The 23,272-nt window shown below is 36.1% G+C and overlaps 1 protein-coding gene across 1 annotated transcript in view; it reads left to right on the top strand.

Annotated features, from left to right (window-relative positions):
- Positions 1–21,689, top strand: part of LOC148952353 (cadherin-AgCad1-like) — a 229,081-nt gene extending 207,392 nt beyond the window's left edge. The window contains exon 29 of the mRNA XM_089089826.1: positions 21,430–21,689. Within this exon, the coding sequence (XP_088945952.1) occupies positions 21,430–21,655 (226 nt within the window). The 3' untranslated portion in view covers positions 21,656–21,689. The remainder of the gene's footprint in view (positions 1–21,429) is intronic.
- The last annotated feature ends 1,583 nt before the right edge of the window (positions 21,690–23,272 follow it).

Here is a 23,272-nt window from a genome sequence, read left to right as displayed (position 1 = left end):
TAAGTGGCTGTTTTTTTCTAGCAGTTAGAGAACAACCTTTCTTCCATTTTTTTTTGCTTTCAGTAAAGCGCTAGTAAATATATGACGTCACAAGTAGAGGGGTAATAACTTTGTTCGTTTTAAGTTTCAACTTCACTCTATCAACCCATTTAATCCATGGAGCGTATATACTTAATTATTATGTATTGTTAGGCATTCAATCTTTATCCGATATTTTAAAACCTAGAATCAAAGAAAATCAGACTGAAACCACAATTACAGAAAGTTTTATTGTTAATCTGGGTTAAAACTTAAGAAATACAAGGAAATCCAATACATGAGGCTCTATTCTAGCCATGAGGCTCTATTCTTTTGCACTGAAGACAGTTGGTGGAAGTCCAGCCGTAATCATTAACGCGAGTCCGATGATAGTGAAAAATACGCCCTGAGTCTAAATAATTAGAAGCAAAATATTATCCAGCAACAAATGCACCACAGAAAAAATACACAACTGTGGGTTATCACTCCTCAAAAAACTCATCTAACAGTTCAAAAACCGCGATGTCTTCATCTTCAGTTTCAGCATTACTTTTTTCGCACTTATACATAGAGCTGTCGAACCTTTGAAACATTGCTTTCGAAGGGATGAAATTTTGACAACATTTTTCATCCCCATGAAGGCACCCTCTAATCAATAATATCGCCGAAAGCAGCTTCAGGCCCATTCTATTCCTAACTTTTGTCTTAACGCAGTTCATTATACTAAAAACCCGTTCAACAAACGCGTTCGACACTGGTAGTGCCAAAATATTGAGTACAGAGGCGGCGAGTTCTCTAAAACAATATTCTCCCCCTGCATTTGTGTAATTGTACACAGCGACCCAAAATTGTTCAGAATTGAGAGATTCACTTTTCTCAACCACCAGTGTCCAGTCGATAGACAGCAGTCTTCTCCACTGATCTTCTATTAGTTCCACTTTCCGCAAGTTTTTATCTGGCACTGGCACAAGAAGAGACAAAGGTAGGTTATCAAAACTGCAACGAGTCTGACTCAGACAGTGCTCTGGTGATAACAAAACCACAGTTGAAAGCAATTTCATGTGTGAAGGGACTCTTTTCTTCACCTCTTCACACAATTTCTTCAGAAAGTCATAGCATCTTTTTCTAAGTTCACTCTTTTGTCCATCTGGAACTTTCGAGTTTATCAACATTCGACGGAAATTGGTTCCAAGATCAGCAAGTGTAACATCTAAAAAGTTTTCTTCTATCATTTCTATTTCTAGCAACTGAGCGGTAGTCAGTTTTTCGGCCCCTCTCACGACACGACGGAATAATGTAGAAACAAATGATTCAAAATCTTTGAACAACTTGGCTGGGTCGACAGAAGACTGCTGAAATAAGAGGCTCATTCTGGTGAATTCTTTTGTAATAGGAAGCAGAAATGTCAAAAAGAAATAGTTCACATCATCCTCGTACATCATCGAAAGCGTGTTCGCAGTAAAACATTGCTCAGTCTGCGCTGCCCTTTTGAAGTGAGTCTTCAACTCAAGCCACTGCTCAAGAATCATATCAATGGCAGCCTCTCTGGCGAGCCAACGAGTGCCACTGAGCTGCAAAATCTTCTTTGGCTCTTTTCCCGTACTATTGATCAAGGAGTATATTTGACGATAAGCCTCCCGTCTGAGAGGGCTATTGCTGAACCAGTTATAAGTCTCTCTTAGCAAAAACTCTATGTTTGTTGGCAAAACTTTAGCTGCTGCTGACATGCACAAGTGCAACGAATGGCAAATGCATTTGATCAAAACTAGATCAGGATTATGCTCCCTTAGTTTAGTAAACAAAGAGCAGTTCTGTCCAACCATATTACTGGCACCATCAGTTCCTAGTCCTGTAATATTCTCCAGCTTCAATTTAATTTTGTTTTCAATGAAGTCCTTCAGTCAATTATAAAGGTTCTCAGCTGTAGCACTTTGAATCTCGACAAGTCCTAGGAAACGTGTCACTATTTTCTTCCTTCTATTGCAAAAGAATCTAATACATACAGCCATGTATTTGTGCGTTCCAACATCTGTAGACTCATCCAATATCAAAGAATACTTGTTATTACAATCTTGCACTATTTCTTCTAGTAGACTAGGTGCAATCACATGCACAATCAAAGCACTGCATTTCGTACGAGGTAGTCTAAGTCGATCTGTTGGTTTGGCAGCAGAAGTAGCAGTTGAAGATATAATGACATTAATCAGTTCTCCTAGGTGGTCTACCGTTCTAACAGATGAGTGGCAAGCAATGTGACAGGCAATGGCAAGCTCGTGTTTCTTCACTTTGTCACTTAAAACTGTCACATGGCCATCAAGTGTCTTGCAACCTTTTGACGGGACCTGTTGCATTGACTTCAGTTTATGTTTTTGAGAGCTAGCATGCACTGACAGGTCATTATGATGAGCCCTAATTTCTTTTCTGCACGCCGTACAGTATGCTTTTGACTCATCAGTTGGGCATTGCTTGACCCAAGGAAATTCATTCTCCCACCTTTCATTATATGTTTTGGCATACTTCGCCCATTTTCCCATGGCGACAATCTGAAAAAAGGGATGTTTTAACCACCTGCTTGTTCTAACCATCTAAAGCAAACTGCTGGAAAAGCATGAACAACTTTTTTGTGTCTATCTGCTGCAGAAAAGTCTTAAATGAAACAGGAATAGGTTTTACCCTTTCATTTAAAGCTTAGTTTTGGCTAGAAAGTCCTGAAATTATTAATTAGCAAGCACATCAAGCTAACTGGGGATTTGCATCAACTGAATTTTTCTGATTGTCCCATGCACTCAAGAATATTAAGCTTCTGACAGTTATAGTTTTACATGAAGTATAATTTAATTTGGCATATTGTCTGATAATCCAAAACATACCCCATCAACATCATTGTCAATCTAACCAGCTAGCAAGTTGGCAATTATTATTAAAAAATTGGCAATTACACCAAAATAAACAAATTGTCACCCATTTTTAGTATGAGGGTTCTTTATAACCATTAACCATTTCACTCTGATTTTTAGTAAGCCAGAAAGAGGAATTATATAGTTTTTGTATAGCCATTAGGGTAACGGAGCTGGTATACGGCCACGGCATAGTATCCAGACAGACAAACATAAAAAAAATTATAAATAAATATTTTTATAATATATATTTTGTATTTTTTTTTTCCTTGATGGCCAGAAACACTGCTTATATTCTGGCATAAAAAAAAAACAACTCAAGATGTGGTTTGACAAATTTTTAATAAAATGTTATTTGTTTGAATTTCCGACTACTCTGACCTGGCCGACTACCAGCTCCTTTACCCTATGCCACTTTCGTGTAACCATAACCATCAAGTATTTCAAGCTAAGAGCTGTTCGGCTCATTTAAAGGGAAGGAAATTGAGGAATCCAAACTGAAGCAATCAACAAAAAAACTTTAATTTATCTTTAAAACCTCTTTTCCTATTTTACCAGATGCTGGAGTTAAGCAGAAGTAAGGTAACATAAAAGCAACAAGCAACCATCAAAACACAAGTTTTGCAATGTCCATTTTGCTATTATGAATCTTAAAAAATTCTGTAGAAACTCAATACTGGTACATTAGTGTCTAGCTGAGCCTTTCCTCTGTTTACTGATTTACTCTGAATATTTTCTGGTTCCTTCTCTAAGCAAATGCTGAAAAACTAAGGTCAGGTAGCCTATATGGTTTTCAGTCGAACGATGCTCTGCTCACAGTCCAGATAAACATGTCCTTCTGTGTGTACAATATAGTATGGTATAGGAAGAAGAGAGATACCGTGAATCTTATCTGCTCCATATCTCCTTCATGCTTGACCAGAAATTAATAATTTTCACACAGCAGGTAAAGCAGACCAGATATTTTCAGCTGTGTAAAAATTTTACACTTCTGGTCCAGCCTTGGGACGATATAGTGCAAATAAGATTCACGGTATCTGTCCTCGGTTAATTTGGAATATAGGACCATAATGAGATAGCTAAAAAATAAACATACCATTCGACTCAAAAGTCAAGGCTGTGTCCAAATATAGCAATCATTTCCGGCGGAAACTCAGCCCTTAGAGTCTACAAATCAAGCTTTTCGGGGATACGAAGGGATTCGGGGGCGGGCCATGGGGTTGTAGGTGGGGTGGCCTAGACCTCGAATACCGAGTGAGCCGAAAACTAAACCGAAACTAGGTTTTTCCAATCCCAGAATCTGGAAATTCCAGAATTTTCAAAATTTCTAGAATCAATTTCCGCCGGAATTTATTGTTATATTCGGATAGAGGATTGAATTCTGAATCAAATGGTATGTTTATTTCCTAGCTATCTCATTATGGTCCTATATTCCAAATTTACCCTGTCCTCTTCCTGTACCAACAAAATTTAGTGGCCCCTACTGGTGTCAGACGGGCTGGACAATGGCAGAGGTTACGTTTGAGTACTCTCTTTGGAGAATGGTTATCTATGGTTTATCTAATGGTTATCTAATGTTTTAACTATGGTTATCTTATCTAAGCTAAGTTACTTCAGAATCTTGGCTCATAACAGACACAGCAACTCGGACAGCAGGTCAGTACAATTTACCTATCAATAAAGGAAAAAAAAAGTTTTTCTACCTCTCCCCTTGTTCCAAGATTTATCACTTTCTTGGCTAGAGACTGAGTCACACACTACTCACTGGTCTTTTCTTTCCGTTCTTCTTTGAAAGTTGTTGGAGCGTTGGAGCTCGGCAGTTCCGCCACAGACAATCTACATGACAACTACAGACATGACATGATGACCGCTGGCTTTTGCATCGTGTCTCGGTCGATTTCGAAATTAAAAAACATGTTTTGTAAATATAGCCCAAAAATAGCAAAATGAAAGGTTTTTTAGCCCAAAAACCCGCGTTGCGGGTTTTTGGGAATCTTACCCGCAAAAATGAAATTTTACTAGCCCAATTGGCGGAAACTAGCCCAATCTGGCAACACTGCTGAGACCTAGAAATGGCTTACTGGTTCAATAAAACTCCAGGTAAATATATTTAAGTGTTAGCTTCTGGAGGTAAAATTATGTACAAAAGATATGATTTCTTATAGGTAGCGTCAGCGGTGGCAATCCAAAAAACGGTATGTTACACAACCCATACAGGAGAGAAGAAAAACTATAAAATTTGTCTTGGGTTAATTAAAAAATAATAATAATAATACATCCAAGATGCCGTAAAATATAAATCGTTATCGAAAAATTACATTTCCAACTGCTTCTGTGAGTGAATAAATAAAAAAAAACAAGTTTTTTAACTGAAAGTAAGGAGCGACATTCAAACCTAAAACGAACAGAAATTATTCCGCATATGAAAGGGGCTATCCCCTCCTCAATGCCTCGCTCTTTTATGCTAAAGTTTTTGTTGTTTTAAAAATTAAGTTGTGCGACAAAGTCAAACTTTATCGTAAAGAGCGAAGCTACTAACTTTATCTCAGGCGTGTCACTTTTGATGGGTTAGACTAATGAAACTTATATATTTGAAATCAGCATAAAAATCTGATTCTATTGATGTATCTATTGACATCAAAATTCCGGTTTTTAGACATAGAGCAATTTGGTATTATGATATTCAATCTTCAACAAATTATTTCCATGATTTGGGTATAATTGAGACTCCCATTTCTCCTGCCCACCCCGTCCGCTCCAAGAAGTATCGCCCTCCTCTAATTAAATCAGAAAGAGCTATATTCTCAATAAGATACCATATCCTCATATTGTAAATAAACTTAATTTAGTAGAAGTGTTCCCAAGTTTCAAGAATCTTCTTTGAAAAAACATATTTCAAAAATGGTTCTTTGTCTGGATGTTGGGATTGATGAATAATTGATTTTATTATGAATTGTGTTGCGGTGTTCTCGTGCTGGGGTGACCACCTCTGTTATCTCCTTACCTTGTATGTTTTTTTTTATCCTGTATTTGTTATTTCTGCATTTTCTTATATTTGTTTATGGCCGACACATCGAGCCCTGCTCTCCGTCGGCCAGTTAAGAAATTTATTTGTTATGTGTTTTTGTCAATAAAAGATCTTGTCTTGTCTTGTCTAGAGTTTCGGTTACCACTGAGCCGGATCGCTCCTTACTTACAGTTCGTTACCACAAACTGTTTGATTTGCTCTTTTTTCACCCGCCTGGTAACTCTGGTGACTGTGTGTCAAATCTGCGTGTTATAAGGCCTTCTGTTATAAGCCATGTCTTGATGGCCGCAAAATACTTTATTTTCAATTCAGTTTTCAGAAATGACTAACGTAAAGGTAAATATAGTCAAGAAACTGCCACAGCTTCGTATTGTCTGTCTCAGGTGACTTTGTGAACAGTAAATGATAAACAAAACATTTTTCAAGATTAGGATTAAAACGAAAAAAACTAAAAGAAGAAGAGAAGAAGAAGAGAAGGATAATAACTGTCAGTGAAAAACTTAGATTACATTACAAATATTTCGGTCAAGACCTCCGATTGACCGTCTTCAGTGGAGAATAATAAAAGAATACGGATAAAAATAAGATAATATAAAAACCCAACCTTAAAACAAACACAAAAACTAAAATAAGAAGACCCTCTCCAAGCAACGGTAACTGAATAAAAAATGCAGTCTGAAGGGCAACTGAATCTTTCAATTTATGTAGAGCATTTTTAAAAGCCACTCACTTACCAGGTAAGATATTACCACAGATTCTATTAGGTTGCAAAATATGATTTTCTTGATTGATATAAAAGCGATTAGAATTAATAAGTTCATTGTAAATGGGGCCTAGATAGGTTTCTCCAGTGTCTCTACTGAAGGCTACCCTTTGTTGAATGTATTTTTTATTTCAACTGCCTCCCTGAAAACTATCATGAGACCTTTAACGGGGGCAACAATGTTTTGAATTGCCATTGTTGAATCATATTTTGTAATAATGTTAAAGTTTTGAATTACCACTCAGTATTGTTTTTTGTTTTTTTTTAGTTACCCTTTCACCGTTGCTTGGAGAGGGTCTTCTTACGAAATTTTCACAATGCAATCTACATTTTTACTGGCTGTTATTATCCTCATTTCTCTTTTCTTTACGGTTTTTTTTCGTTTGTCATGATTAGCCAGTGTGGTCTCAGAAATTATTTAATATCAGGATTCTCCAAATTTCTAACGCACCAATTGTGACATTGGAAAACAGATTGAACAAACTGATGTGATGTGGATGGAGGATAAATCTCAATATCGAAAACATTTTATAGTAACGTTTATATTTACTGTAGGCTATCTAAAATAACTTTAATTTTCGCTTCATCTCAAACGAGACAAACATGTTGATTACCTTTCTAAGGAGACCATCTGTTATAGCCACCACCTAAGCTAATTAAAAAAAAATTAGTGCCATAAATCCCAAATCATGCGTGTTTACACAACTCCAATAAATCCATTCTATCATAAACCCACTTGCCACTACGGTGTCACCGAGGAACTTAGTCGCCTATTAAAATCAATTTGAATGAAAATATCAAAACAAAACTGGAATTTTTTTTTATCTCTAAATACACTAAGAAGGAAAAAAAAATCCTGCCACTCGTAGAAATTAAAATTTAAAAGACTAGAAATTAAAGCATGGAATGGTCATGAAATATTTGAAACTTCAAAAACGAATTGGCTTTTCCATTATTGTAGCCATTTTAGGTTTAACATTTAGTTTTGATTTTTACTTAATTAAATAAAAAAAATAATTTTTTTTAACTGAAAGTAAGGAACGACGTTAAAACTTAAAACGAACAGAAATTATTCCGTATATGAAGGGAGCTGTCCCCTCCTCAACGCCTCGCTCTTTACGCTAAAGATTTTTAATGTTTAAAAAAATAGAGTTGTGAGAAAGTCAAACTTTAGCGTAAAGAGCTAGGTGTTGTGGAGGGGACAACCCCCTTCATATACGCAATAATTTCTGTTCGTTTTAAGTTTTAACGTTGTTCCTTACTTTCAGTTAAAAAAAAACTTGTTTTTTTATTTAATTTTTGAACGTTTTTGAATTAATGCAGGTTTTGATTTTGACTCACCGTCTATGAATAATTAAAACAAAATTTACATATTAATTTTACTTTCTTTGTGTTAAAAGGCTTTCTCAAAACTTGATTAATTTTATCTGCGAACGTTTTTATAAGTAATAAATATACGTAACTTACGAATTAACTTACGTAACGAACTTCTATATTCATAAATTTTTAATACGTATATTAGGGGGTTGGCCCCTTTGTCAATACCTTGCTCCTTCAGCTAAAGATCGAATTTTTTCCAATTCTTTAAAATGGCTCCTTAATCACAATCAGTTGAAATCAGTTGAAAATCTTGTTTTTTTTAATTTAATTTCTAATCTCTTTCTTTAATAATGCTGGGAAATCCGGCGCCCCCTTCATAGCAATGTCCCTCCTCCCTTGAAAACTTCCTTCGTGGAAAGATCCTCCCATATAACCCCCGACCCAGCTCGCCCCCCACCTACCAGAAAAAATCCCCCCTGAAAACGTCTGTATACTTCCCCATAACCAATACTATATGTTAACATTGAGTAAAGTTCATAACTTTCAACCCTCCCCCGGGGACTTTGGGGGAATAAGTCATCCTAAAAGACATTTTTATCATATTTTCGACCATGCTGAACAAAATGGCTATCTCAAAATTTTGATCTGGTGACTTTGGGAAAAAATGAGCGTGGGAGGGGGCCTAGTTGCCCTCCATTTTTTTGGGTCACTTAAAAAAAGCACTAGAACTTTTAATTTCCATTCCAATGTGCCCTACCACAATATTCTAGGACCACTGGGTCTATACGATCACCCCTGGGAAAAAGAAAAAAAAACAAAAAAAAAAAAAAAATCAACACGCATCCGTGATCTTTCTTCTGGCAAAAAATGTAAAATTCCAAATTTTTGTAGATAGGAGCTTGAAATCTCTACAGTAGGGTTTTCTGATACTTTGGATATGACTGTGTGATTTTCATCAAGGTTCTATAATTTTTAGGGGGTCTTTCTCCCTTTTTTCGAAAATCAGCCAAATTTTCTCAGGCGCGTAACTTTTGATGGGTAGAACTAAACTTGATGAAAATTATATATTTGAATTCAGCATTTAAATCTGATTCTTTTGATGTATCTATTGTTATCAAAAACCCGTTTCCTAGAGTTTCGGTTACCATTGAGCCGGATCGCTCCTTACTTACAGTTCGTTACCACGTTATCGTACGTGTGATAACGTAGTTGCTTTGATCAGTTTTTTTTTGTTTTCTTTTCCAGGGGTGATCGTATCGACCCAGTCGTCCTAGAATATCGCTAGAGGACTCATTCGAACGGATATCAAAAATTCTAGTGCCCTTTTTAAGTGACCAAAAAAATGGTGGGCAACCAGGCCTCCTCCCACGCTCATTTTTTTCCCAAAGTCACCGGATCAAAATTTTGAGATAGCCATTTTGTTCAGCATAGTTTGAAAATCTAGTAACTATGTCTTTAGGTGTAAAATGACCCACCACAGTCCCCGGGAGAAGGGCTACAAGTGGTGAACTTTGCCCGTTGTTTACATATAGTAATTGTTATTGGGAATTATACAGCCGTTTTGGGAGGGGGGGGACTGTGCTCGGGATGGATTTCTAAGAGGAAAATCTTCCTTGGGGAGAAAAATTTCTGGGTAGTGAATATTCTAGGGGAAATGTTACACTGGGGGGTTTTGACAGAATTACTATACGAAATTCTTTTTAATTGTTTTACATTCTCTTTGCCAAATTTTTTATATGAAGATGTTCCGGGGGAGTTATCAGGGGGCTTTTATGCTTACTGGGAAATAATTTCCATCGAAGGGGGCATTTCTGGAAGGATCGAGAAACCGACTAGAGATTAAAGTCTTATTCCAATGAAAAAATGCTAAGGAGAACTTTTCAGGGTGAATCGTCCACAAGCAATTTTACAGAGAGGGGGGGGGGATTCTCAGCGAGGAAGGAACTGTCCCGATCCAATTTGACGGGGGGTGCACTATGAAATTTCCACAGAGGAGTTTTCCATGAGGCGGAGGAGTATATTTCATAGAGGGTGAGCCAGATTTACCGGCATTGTTTGAAAAACAAACGGAAATTATGACATATATGAACGGTTGCCCCCTCCTCAATACCTTACTCTTTACGCTAAAATTTGACTGTTTACTAACATAACAACACAAGGGCCATTTAGTTAGAATAGGGAGCTTTTTTGAAAGTGCTAACAGCTTTAGCGTAAAGAGCAAGCTATTTAGGAGGGGCGACGCTTCGTATCCAGAATAAATCTGCCAAAATTAATATGCAAATTGTGTTTTAATTGTTGATGCACGGCGAGCCAAAATCAAACCTGCATTAGTTGAAAAACGTTCAGAAATTAAATAAAAAAAACAAGTTTTTTTAACTGAAAGTAAGGAGTGACATTAAAACTTGAAACGAAAGACAATTATTCCTTATATTAAAAGGGCTGTCCCCTTCTCAACGCCTCGCTCTTTACGCTAACGTTTGACCCTTTTTCACCACTCTACTTTTTAAAACAATAAAAACTTTATCGTAAAGAGTGAGGCGTTGGGGATGGGGCAGCCCCTTTCATATATGAAATAATTGCACTTCGTTTTAAGTTTTAATGTCAATCATTACTTTCAGTTAAAAAAACTTGTTTTTTATTTAATAGCACAAAAGACTTGCCTATTTGGATTCAAGATTTTCTTTTAAAAAAGGTCACCTAGAAATACTGAATTGTTGCTGAAGCCAAAAGTCTGGTTTCAGAGACTACGCAAATTGGAGCCAAAATTGCAAGAAAAGCTGCTGATATCTCCGGTAGAAAATATAGGCTGTACTGAGAATTACGAAAAGCTAAAAATGACGGAAACATCATAGAGAATTCCATGAAATGTCACTATAAATGAACTAAATGTAGCTAAAACTTCAAGAAAAATAGCCGAGATTACCAGCAAGAAAAATCGAAAAATATCACACTTAATCCCTTTCTTAATTTGTTTTTATTTATATATGTTGAGTCATATCTTTCAACAGGGAGGTTACGAGAATTTCAAGCTAAAACACACTAAGGAACCGGTTATAAGCGTTTACCCCCCCCCCCCCGGTGATTGCCTCCTCCCCCGGAAAATACCCCCGCAAGGAATACCCCCTGGAAAATCCCTCCTCGGAAAATATCCCCCGTGAAAAATACCTCCACGGAAAATACCCCCCGGAAAATACCCCCCGCGGGAAATACCCCCCTCGGAAAATACCCCCGGGAAATATCACCCTGGTAATTTGGACAGTTTGAAGTCAGAAAACAATTCTTTCTAGGTATATGGCCACTAAAAAATTACAGAAGAATAGCGAGGTATCTGGAAATTTTGTTAACTATAAAAGAAAAAAATAATCCCAGCATAAAGTAAATGTAATGTTTCATTTGTTAAGTGTTTTTTACAAGTGTTGAGTGTTTTTTTTTTCAATGACCGTTTTTCCAAGTATTAAGTAATATTATTAGGTTAATGTAGTGTTTCATTTAAGGGTTTTTAATGATGATCGCTGATCAAAGTTTTTGTTATTTTTTGCCTTTCATTTATGTTGTTTTACTGTGTTCATGGCCCTATATTTGGCTTTAAAATACACTTATCTATCTATCTAATATGCATAATAATTGTATTAAACATATTTTGCATGCAGACCCTATATTTACCCCCCCCCTCCCCTAATGTGCAAATCTATAGCCCAAATTTATTTCTAAAGTAAAGAAGAAACTAACAAAAAAAACCGGCGTGTTCTCGAATTTTACACAGCGTAAACTTGAGTGAGCGGCACATTATACACAAGTACCAAAATTCCTTCTCCCTAAGAAAATTAAAAAAATAAAACTGAAATAAAATTCTCAAATTTGGAAAACCTTATTTTCCAGGGGAGAGGGGTATTTACCGGGGGCATTTTCTGCGGGGGATACTTTCCGAGGGGGTGTTTTCCACTGCAGGAGTATTTTCCGGGGGCATGTTCCGAGGGGGTAATTTCCGGGGGGGGGGGGTAAACGCCAACCATCTAAGAAACCATGTAAATTTGCGTACATGAGACAGAGAAATTACTTTTTTTCATGCTGCAGATTTCTTTAAATACCTCCAAAAAGATTCTATGCTCAACAAACTTTGTTTTTCGGGTGAGAGGGCTACATTTATCAAAATAGAAAACATACTGAATTTTGCGGTGATCCTAATAAACTACCGTACGGAAAACTTACACAATTATAAGATTTCAAAGTACCTCAGTTCTAGACCCCCCCCCCAACCCACCAATGTACATGTGCACACACTACAAACATTAATCTAAAGTTAGAATATGTGTTATGGCTTTCAATTTATAGAGAGCTTGACCTTAACCCTTATCTAAGTATATAGAGAACTTTACTCCTCAAAATTTTGATTAGAAGAAGAAATTAATCTCACCGGTTTTGTTCCAAAAATGTCACATTTGTAATTTTACGGGCATATAACGTTTCTATTGGACAATTAAATAAAAAAAAACAAGTTTTTTTAACCGAAAGTAAGGAGCGACATTAAAACTTAAAACGAACAGAAATTATTCTGTATATGAAAGGGGCTGTCCCCTTCTCAACGCCTCGCTCTTTACGCTAAAGTTTTTCATTGTTTAAAAAAAGATAGAGTTGTGAGAAAGTCAAACTTTAGCGTAAAGAGCGAGGCGTTTAGGAGGGGACGTTACCACGAACTGTTTGAAAATACAAAATTCACATTTTTGAAGCTAGGAGCTTGAAACTACTACAGTAGGGTTCTCTGATACGCTGAATCTGATGGTGTGGTTTTCATTAAGGTTCTATGACTTGTAGAGGGTATTTTCCTCTTTTTTCGAAAATAAGGCAAATTTTCTCCGGCGCGTAACTTTTGTTGGGTAGGACTAAACTTGAAAATTATATATTTGAAATCAGGATAAAAATCTTATTCTTTTGATGCATCTATTGGTATCAAAATTTTGTTTTTAGAATTTCGGCTACTATTGAGCCGGGTCGCTCCTTACTTACAGATCGTTACCACGAACTGTTTGATTGTTCCTTAAATTACTTGACTTACAAAATAATAAAAAATTCTCTGATCTTCTTGTTATTTAACTAATAAAACATTGTTAAATGTGAAAGTCAAAAGCAACATCAAAACGTGGAAAAAAACAAAAACAAAATTTAATATGAGAGGGGGGGTATGCTTCACCCAGCTCCCCTCTCTACGCTGAAGTTTAACTTAGTTTTTCATGAAAGCAGTATACATTTTTGGACTCGTTTGTTTTTATCACATAATGCTTTGATAATATATGTGTATATCACCACTTTTGGGTTAAAATTGAAGAAAAAGGAGCCAAGAATGGAGAAAATGTCAGGGAGACATTTGTGGTATAAAATGTGGTCAAGACTGCTTCTTTTGTCAGCCAAATTTTTTCTGTGGGCTTAAGACCCCAATATTCGGAGCCAAGAAAGACAGCTTTGTTGCAAAGATTTATTTTTTAAAATGAGACACTCGGAGGTACTTGGTCGATACCAAAAATTTGGGCCCAAAATTGGTGTGGACTTACGACCCCAATATTCGGAGCCAAGAAAGACAGCTTTATTGCAAAGGTTTATTTTTTTTAAATAAGACACCCAGAGGTACTTGGTCGATGCCAAAAATTTGGGCCCAAAATTGGAGTCAATATTGCAGGAACTATCACCAATAATTCCAAGAAATGTCATCGAGAATGCAAAAAATGAAGCCAAGAAAGCTGTTGGTTTCCAACAGCCAAGATAGGGAAGATACATAGATACATCCGTCCATACCATACTATTGTGACCTCGCGCATCTATTTTTGTTTCAGCGAATTTCTTGCCTTTTTGCCTTTTTTGCTCACTTTGTATGCATAAACTGCGCAGGTCTAATTTTTAAAAGAAATTCAAGAGAAAGGCTGAAGTGCTAGACTTCTTTGATATGGGAGGCTTTACATTCAAATCACGATTTCAACTGCCTGAGCTGTTTGAATAAATCTAGCAATTTTTTATCGTTTCTGTCATGTCAAACAGTTCGTGGTAACGAACTGTAAGTAAGGAGCGACCCGCCTCAATGGTAACCGGAACTCTAGAAAACAGTATTTTAATGCAAATAGATACATCAAAAGAATCAGATTTTAATTCTGATTTCAAATATATAAGTTTCTTCAAGTTTAATCCTACCCATCAAAAGTTACGCGCCTGAGAAAATTTGGCTGATTTTCGAAAAAAGGGGGTAAGACCCCCTAAAAGTTATAGAACCTTAATGAAAATCACACCATCATATTCTGCATATCAGAGAACCCTACTGTGGAGGTTTCAAGCTCCTATCTACAAAAATGTGGAATTTTTCATTTTTTGCAAGAAGAAAGATCACGGATGCGTGTTTATTTGTTTTTTTTTTGTTTTTTTTTTCTTTTCCCCAGGGGTAATCGTATTGACCCAGTGGTCCTAGAACATCGTATGAGGGCTCATTGTAACGGAAATTAAAAGTCCTAGTGCCCTTTTTAAGTGACCAAAAAAATGGAGGGCAACTAGGCCCCCTCCCACGCTCATTTTTTTCTCAAAGTAATCCAATTAAAATTTTGAGATAGCCATTTTGTTCAGCATAATCGAAAATCTAATAAATATGTCTTTTAGGATGACTTAATCTCCCACAGTTCCTAGGGGAAGGGCTGCAAGTTATGAACTTTGCCCATTGCTTACATATTGTATTGGTTATTGGGAAGTATACAGACATTTACAGGAAGGATTCTTTTCTGGTGGGGGGGGGGCTGGAGAAGGGGTTTACTCGGGAGAATCTTTCCGTGGAGGATATTTTATTGGGGTAAGGGACATTTCTATGAAGGGGGTGCCAGATTTCCAAGCATTATTTAAAAAACGATCAAAAATAAAAATAAAAAAACAAGTTTTTTCAACTGAAAGTAAGAAGCAACATTAGAACTTAAAACGAACAGAAATTATTACGTATATGAAGGGGGTCTCCCCCAAGTCAATACCTTTCTCTTTACGCTACAGTTTTTTTTGTGCTTTCAAAAGAGCTATCTATTCTATTTAAACGGCCTTTGTGATTCAGGGGTTTGTGAATTGAATTTTTTTTTAACTTTTAACGTAAAGAACGTGGTATTGACTCAGGGGAGAGCCCCCTCATATACGTAATAACATATACGTAATAAAAAAACAATAAAAAAAAAGCGATACGTCTCAATAGTAATCGAAACTTTTAAAAACAGAATTTTGATGTCAATAAATATATCAAAAGAATGGGCTTATAATGCTGATTCTAAATATATAAATTTTATTAAGTTTAGTATTACTCATCAAAGGCTACGGGCCTGAGAAAATTTACCTGATTTTTTAAAGAGGGAGGAACAAACCCATACCACTGAAAGAATTTTAATGAAAGCACACCGTCAGATTCAGCTTATCAGGAAACTTTGGTACAGAGATTTCAAGTTCATATCTACAAAAATCTACAATTTTGTATTTTTTCCCAGTAGAAAAACATATGAATATAGATGTTCGTTACGTAAGATAATTTGCAAGTTACGTCAGAACCAAATTTAGAGACAGCCATTTAGCAAAAGAAAAGTAAAATTTTTATGCAAATTTTGTTTACTTATTCAATGAGGGTGAGCCAAAATAAAAGCTGCATTAACTAAAAAACGATCAGAAATTAAATAAAAAAAAACAAGTTTTTAAACTGAAATTAAGGAGCGACATTAAAACTTAAAATGAACAAAAATTATTCCGTATACGAACGGGGCTGTCCCCTCCTCAACGCCTCACTCTTTACGCTAAGGTTTAACTTAGACTGTCTCACAACTTTATTTTTTTAAACAATAAAAACTTTAGCGTAAAGAGCGAGACGTTGAGGAGGGGACAGTCCCTTTCATATTCGGAATAATTTCTGTTCGTTTTAAGTTTTAATGTCGCTCCTTACTTTCAGTTTAAAAAACTTGTTTTTTTTTATTTATTATCATTCAGGAACGACCTACTTTTAAACATCGGTACAAGGAAGGTATCAACAATGACGATCTTTAGATAAGATAGATAAGATAGATATTTATTTCAAACAAATCACTATCATAAGCCCCGAAGGGCCGAATTCGCATTTCGGGGTCATATAATAAAAAAAAACATAGAAATAGCACAACAACTAAAAAACTGGCTAAACAATACCAAAAACAACAATATCAGAAAGGCAAAGCCATTCATTAGTCAAAAAAACAAAAAGTGTCAAATTTAATAAATTTAAAAAGGAAAAAATTAAAACAAAACCAAATAAAAAAATTTAAATAAAACTAGAGTTAAAAAGGTTTAAAAGAGACTATATAAAAAGGGGAGGGAACAGAAGAACCATACGGACACAAGCATTGGTATCACAAATACAAAAAAAAAACTAGTGGTTTATTTGATCAGTAATGAAGGGGGAAAAGGTTTTTTCATATCTGGAGGTTAAACAACGGATGGGGGAAAAGATAAGGACGGGTTCAGAAATAGTAAGTGGCAGGCGGTGTCTGGATGGGGAGTGTCTTTTGGGGAAAATGTTTTCCGTGCGAGGGTTTATTATTGCATTTTTAGCAAAAGGGAGGCACAGCGTTCCTCTCCTGTGCTCAAGAGTTTCCAGCTTGGCCTTTTTTAGAAGGAGTGAATATGGTACCAAAGATTCTTTAAAAATTATTCTTATGGCTCTTTTTTGAATAGATTCAACTTTTTCTGATTCATCACGGGAGATGCCAGGATGCCAAACTGGACAAGCATATTCAAGATGCGGGTGGACGAAGATCATTAAAGAATGGGATGGGGGACGTTAAATTTATTCAAGAGCTTAAGGAGACACATTGACGCATTTGCTCTATGGACAATATCTTTCACGTGGATATCCCACTTTAAATTAGAGGAAATTGTAACCCCAAGTAATTTAAAGGAAGACACAGAAATATCTCGGGGGATAGGGTCAAGGAAGGCGGGAGTAGATTTCAAGAAATTTATCGTCATTATATTTGATTTAGTGGAATTTACTTTCATATTTAGGTTCTTAGCTTCATCCGAAATGTGGGTTAGAATTTCAAGGGGATCACTTTTAATATTCCTGTGACATACTTCAAGGATTGACAAGTCATCCACGTATTTCCACCTTTGGGGAAAGTCCTTACCAATATCGTTAGTCATGACTAGAAATAAAAATGGTCCCAATAAGGTTCCTTGAGGAATTTCACAATATCTAGGGAGGGGGTTATAGAAAATATTGTTGTATTTAACGACTTGAGATCTATTTGAAAGAAACGATATAACAATATTTACTAACAGAGGATCAAGTTCAAAGTTAACCAGTAGTCGTAATTAGGATGGTGTGGTCGACCAGGTTAAAAGCTTTTTGGAAATCAACTAGGACAAGGTTCAGCCAGACATTTGGTTTATCAAGGTTACTTACGATGTATGCATTAAGTGGACAAGTTAATGGGTGATGGAAGTTTTTTTTAAGTTAACAAACTGCCGGGTGTCAATACGCGAACAAATTTTATCCTTAAGCCAGTCACAGAGGAAACCTACTTAAAGTTTGGAAAAAACAGAAGTGAGTGTAATGGGGCGAATATTGGTGAAAGTCAGACTGGTGCATTTTTTAGGGACAGGTGTTATAAAACCTTGTTTCCAGCAACTTGGGAATTTACCAAATTTTGTGATGTGGTTGAAAATATTTGATAAAGGCTCGGCAATTTTGTCTGAAAAGGCTTTAATTAAGTCAACTGGGATGTCCAAGGGACAAATACTTGATTTTATAAGCTTAAGAATTTTATTTATAACATCAGAGGGAGAAATAAAGGGGAAGGAAGTATTGGGAGGAATAGTTGGACTTGAGCCAGGGAAAGGGGGGAGACTTTGCACGATGAAAGCAAGGTACAAGTTCAAATCGTTGGCAGTCTTATTAGGGGGTTCAGGGAGATGAAAATCGATTTTGGAAGGACTTTTTCCGCATATTTCTTTAATTTTTCTGTACCATTGCTTTGGCTTGTTAGAATATAGATCTTTGACTTTATTATTATAATAATTAGAAGCTGATTTTCTTAATTTTTTCTTTAGGAACTTCATTAGACTATTACCCTCAGTAATACGACCTGCTTTGAAAAAATCGATTTTTTTTCTTATAAGTTTTTTAAAAGACTCAGTAACATAAGGCTTATATGTAGAACACGTTTTAAATTTTTTCTCAGGGAAGCGGAATTCATAATTACTCCTTAATAAATTTTGGAGGGACAAAGCCATGTAGTCAACGTCATTTGTTTGATACACAGTGGACCGATTTTCAGTAGTAATCCAGGAGTCAAAATTGAAAAGTCCTGAGTCAGTGAGAGGTCTATAAGCGGTTTCAGTTAAAGAAAACGACTGTTTAACATTAGCCAGCGGAGGTAGGAAAAGGATAAAGTGGTAACTACCCCCTAGAGGGGGCAGAGTGGTGACGGGTTTGTAAAACTTCGAAAGATTAGTGCAAATTAAATCAAGAGTAGTATTGCCTTTTGTAGTAGGGACATTAACGACCTGTTTTAAATTAAAAGTGTTACATGTAGAATCAAGTCTTATATCGTTTGCGTCACCCATCAGGAAAATTCCTGCATTTGGGTATTTTGATGGTACAAAGTCGGCACTTGCATGTCATTTTTCGATAAAAATTTATTTTGTCAGCGGATCTCTGATTAGGGGAGTAATAAAAACAACAAAAGACGATTAAATTAAAAGGACGCGGCAAGACTTTAGGTCGAACACACACCCACATAACTTCAACAAAGGGAGTAAGACACGGAATTGGGATTTCACTTGGGTATAAATCATTACGGACAAAGAACAGAATTCCGCCACCTTTCTTACCTAGAGGGTGGCTTTCTGGTCTGAATTTAATAAATTGAGGATAAAACTTTGGGGTAAGGGACATTTCTATGAAGAGGACGCCGGACTTCCCAGCATTATTAAAAAAAAGATCAGAAATTAAATAAAAAAAAAAACAAGTTTTTCAACTGCAACAGCAGCAACATCAAAACTTTAAACAAACAGAAAATATTACATATATGATTGGGTTCACCCCCTAGTCAATACCTTGCTCTTTAAGCCAAAATTTTTTTTAGTACTTTCATAAGAGCTATTTATTCTAATTAACCGCCTTTGTGATTAAGCTGTCATTTTTAAAGAATTGGAACAAAATTCGAAGTTTCACTTAAAGAGCAAGGTATTGACTAGGGGGCGAACCCCCTAATATACGTATTAAAAATATATGAATATAGAAGTTCGTTACGTAAGTTAATTCGTAAGTTACGTATATTTATCTATAATAAAAACGTTCGTAAATAAAATTAAACAAGTTTCGAGAAAGCTATTTAACTAAATAAAAGTAAATTAATATGAAAATTTTGTTTTAATTATTCATGTACGGTGAGCCAAGATCAAAACCTGCATTTATTCAAAAACGTTCAAAAATTAAATATAAAAAAAACAAGTTTTTTAACTGAAAGTAAGGAGTGACATTAAAACTTAAAACTAACAAAAATTATTCTGTATATGAAAGGGGCTGTCCCCTCCTCAACGCCTCGCTCTTTACGCTAAAGTTTGACTTTCTCACAACTCTATTTTTTTTAAACAATGAAAAACTTTAGTGCAAAGAGCGAGGCGTTGAGGAGGGGACGGCCCCTTTCACATACAGAATAATTTCTGTTCGTTTTAAGTTTTAATGTCGCTCCTTACTTTCAGTTAAAAAAACTTGTTTTTTATTTAGTTTGCAAGAAGAAAGATCACGGATGCGTGTTTAATTGTTTTTTTTTTCAGGGATGATCGTATCGACCCAGTGGTCCTACAATATCGCGGGAGGGCTCATTCGAACGAAAATTAAAAGTTCAAGTTCCATTTTTACGTGACCAAAAATTGAAGGGCAACTAGGCCCCCTTCCACGCTCATTTTACCCAAAGTCACCTGATCAAAGTTTTGAGATACCCATTTTGTTCAGCATGGTCGAAAAATACAATAGCTATTTCTTTGAGTATGACTTAATCCCCCACAGTCCCCCGGGGAAGGGCTGCAAGTTCTGAACTTTGCCCAGTGTTTATATATAGTATTGGTTATTGGGAAGTATACAGACGTTTTTGGGGAGGGATTTTTTCTGGTAGTGGGGGGGGGGGTTTGGAGCCTACGTGAGAGGATCTTTCCATGGAGAAACTTTTCATGGGGGAAGGGACATTGTTATGAAGGGGGCGCCGGATTTCTCAGCATTATTAAAAAATAAAACTATCAGAAATTAAAACTGAAAACTTTTCAACATCGAAACTTAAAACAAACAGAAATTATTACGTATATGATTGGGTTCGCCCCCTAGTTAATACCTCGCTCTTTACGCTAAAGTTTTTGTAGTACATTCATAAGAGCTATTTATTCTAATTAACGGGCTTTGTGATTAAGGGGTCATTCTTAAAGAATTGGAATACAAATTCGAACTTTAGCGTAAAGAACGAGGTATTCTCTAGGGGGCGAACCCCCTGATATACATAATAAAAATGTACGAATATAGAAGTTCGCTACCTAAGTTAATTCGTAAGTTATGAATACTTATTACTAATAAAAAGGTTCGTAAATAAAATTAATCAACTTTCGAGAAAGCCATTCAACCAAATAAAAGTAAAATTAATATGCAACTTTTGTTTTAATTATTCATGCACGATGAGCCAAAATCAAAACCTGCATTAATTCAAGAACGTTCAAAAATTAAATAAAAACCACTTTTTTTGAACTGAAGTAAGGAGCGACATTAAAACTTAAGACGAACAGAAATTATTCTGTATATGAAAGGGGTTATCCCCCCCTCAACGCCTCGCTCTTTACGCTAAAGTTTGACTTTTTCTCACAAACTCTATTTTTAAAAAATTAAAAAAAACTTTAGCGTAAAGAGCGAGGCGTTGAGGAGGGGACAGCCCATTTCATATCCGTAATAATTTCTGTTCGTTTTAAGTTTTAATGTCGCTCCTTACTTTCAGTTCAAAAAAACTTGTTTTTTTTTATTTATTAAAAGTAGAGGAAAGAATGCTATTTATTATGAATACTCCTCAAAATGAGTAGTTTGTAAGTCAAAATACTAGTAGTTTGAAAGCTAAACTAAAGACAAATTTCAATAATTAAAAAAAAAATGCAAAAAAAGCATTGAATAAAATATATTCAAACCAAGAAAACGGGGTTATGTTTTGGCCTTCTCCCCTGTCACCTCAAAACATCAGAATCATAAAAAAATGCTTGGTGTATCGTTAAGTAACAGATGCATAAACTTTTACACAGAAGGAACCCTTCCCCTAAAAAGTGTAAATCCCGGTCACAGCTCTCCCCCAAAGTACTCCATGCCCTTTCAAACTAAAGATAATTCTTCTTATTCTCTTTAGTATAAGCAGTGGCGATTCTGTATTTATTGGAGTTGAAGATAACCCAGAATTCAGAAATTATGGCAATATTAACAATGGTTACACTGGGAATATTCAACCAATGAACCCAATGTACGGAAATAACCCTGCATTTGATACTGGCACTGGTTTCGACGCAGAAGACCTTTCAGATGATGAGGACGTTGTCAAATCTAATTTTTCTTTTAAAACTAGAACAGAACTGTAACTTGTTGTATAAGGGATCGTAATTAAACATTATTTTATTTATCTTTTTCTTTATTCCCTATGGTCCACTTGCTGACAGGCCTATTGCTAGTCAGAGACTTGAATTAATTCTTAGAAATCCTGGTTGCTCGACAGTATCGAAATGATTCCACGGCAAATTGTCCTGGTAATGTTTTTTCGATATACCACTTTTATAAAAAATAAAAACTGATTTTCGTTGTGCTACATCATTGAGGGTGCAGGGTTGTTAATTTAATACCCTCCCTCTCTTTCTGTCTTTTTTTTAACTCTATTATTTTGCTAAAAACTGAAACATAAGTCTATCACAGAAATCACTAAGCCATGTAAGGAGAAGCCATTAAAAAAAGAAAATGAAAAAATTCAGCGAACCACATAGAATATCAGTTATCCCTGCGCTAAGCATTTGAAAAAAAATACGAATATTATTTTGAAAATATAAGAAATCCTTTACTAGGATCCTATGAATGGATCCAGCCCGCTGGATGTGGACCAACCTTCTGCACGAAAAAGGAGTCGTGCTTAGGTCGAAATTCTTTCAAAATACTTGATTGTGAATTTTATTTGAAGAAAAGAGAATTTAAATAGAATCAAAATAACGGGTATACCTTTGCCACTACAATTTCCCTTTTACTAGAAGGAATGTAACTTCAAACGAAAATACTAAATTCAACCCCAAATATGGAGCAAACTTTAAAATCTCTTACTTAGCACTTCATAGTTTTTAGATGAAGCCAAGAGGCTGAGGAAGGATGGCTTCTTCTTCTTATATCGATTTTAATATATTTCTTAAGTGTTGTCAATCTTTTTCAGTATTTTTTTTTTTTTTTTTTTTTTTTTTGATTCAGTAGCTGTTGACTCTACTAAGCTTGAAGTTAAAAAGGGAGAGTTTGGTTTCGCTCGGAAGCCTACTTGGTGAGTAGTACTTCTAAGACTATGCATATACCCACCCATCTATTCACCCTTAATGGGCACCAAAACCATCTTTTAGCCCCATACCTTCCCCCAACTCATAACCCCAAGTCTCCTTGACCCCCTCCTACTGATACACAGTGATAGTTTCAACTAGACGCCGGCGCCGCGCCGGCGGATCGCCCGAACACCGCCGACGAGAGGCCCGGTCGAACGCCGCCGAAGTGTCGTAACGCCGCCGACGCGCCACAGGCGCGCCACCGCTGGCAGAGGCGGCGGTGTTCGGTCGACTTTAAATTAATTTTGCGGCAATTCTTGATTGTGTCAACCGCAAAGTCGGAGCTTTTCCTTCTCGTATGGTTTGGTATTTCAATTTTCCTGATTATAAATCAAGCAAGGCTTGCACTATCCCCAAATTTTCGGGTATTTCCCCGAAAATGTATGCGTCACCCCGAAAAAAAATTTGGTTCCCCGAATCCCAGAAAATCACGTAATCACGGTGCCAGCCCTAGCGATTTATCACCAGTGACTTTCCCTGCCAAATATTACTTTGCATACCATAATTTCTTCACTGCTCTCTTGTTCATTAATTTTCGTCTCTTTTGTTACTTTGCATAAAAACCAGACAGATGCAATTTGCAATTGCAAATATTGCAATATACACAGTTCTTCATATGTTGACAAAAAA

This window comes from Artemia sp. Qi Xiang Cuo, chromosome 5, assembly GCF_049724085.1.
Source record: "Artemia sp. Qi Xiang Cuo chromosome 5, ASM4972408v1, whole genome shotgun sequence".
Taxonomy (NCBI): Eukaryota; Metazoa; Arthropoda; class Branchiopoda; order Anostraca; family Artemiidae; genus Artemia; species Artemia sp. Qi Xiang Cuo.
Note: the sequence above shows the minus strand (reverse complement) of the source record. Positions and strands in the feature narration are given on the sequence as shown.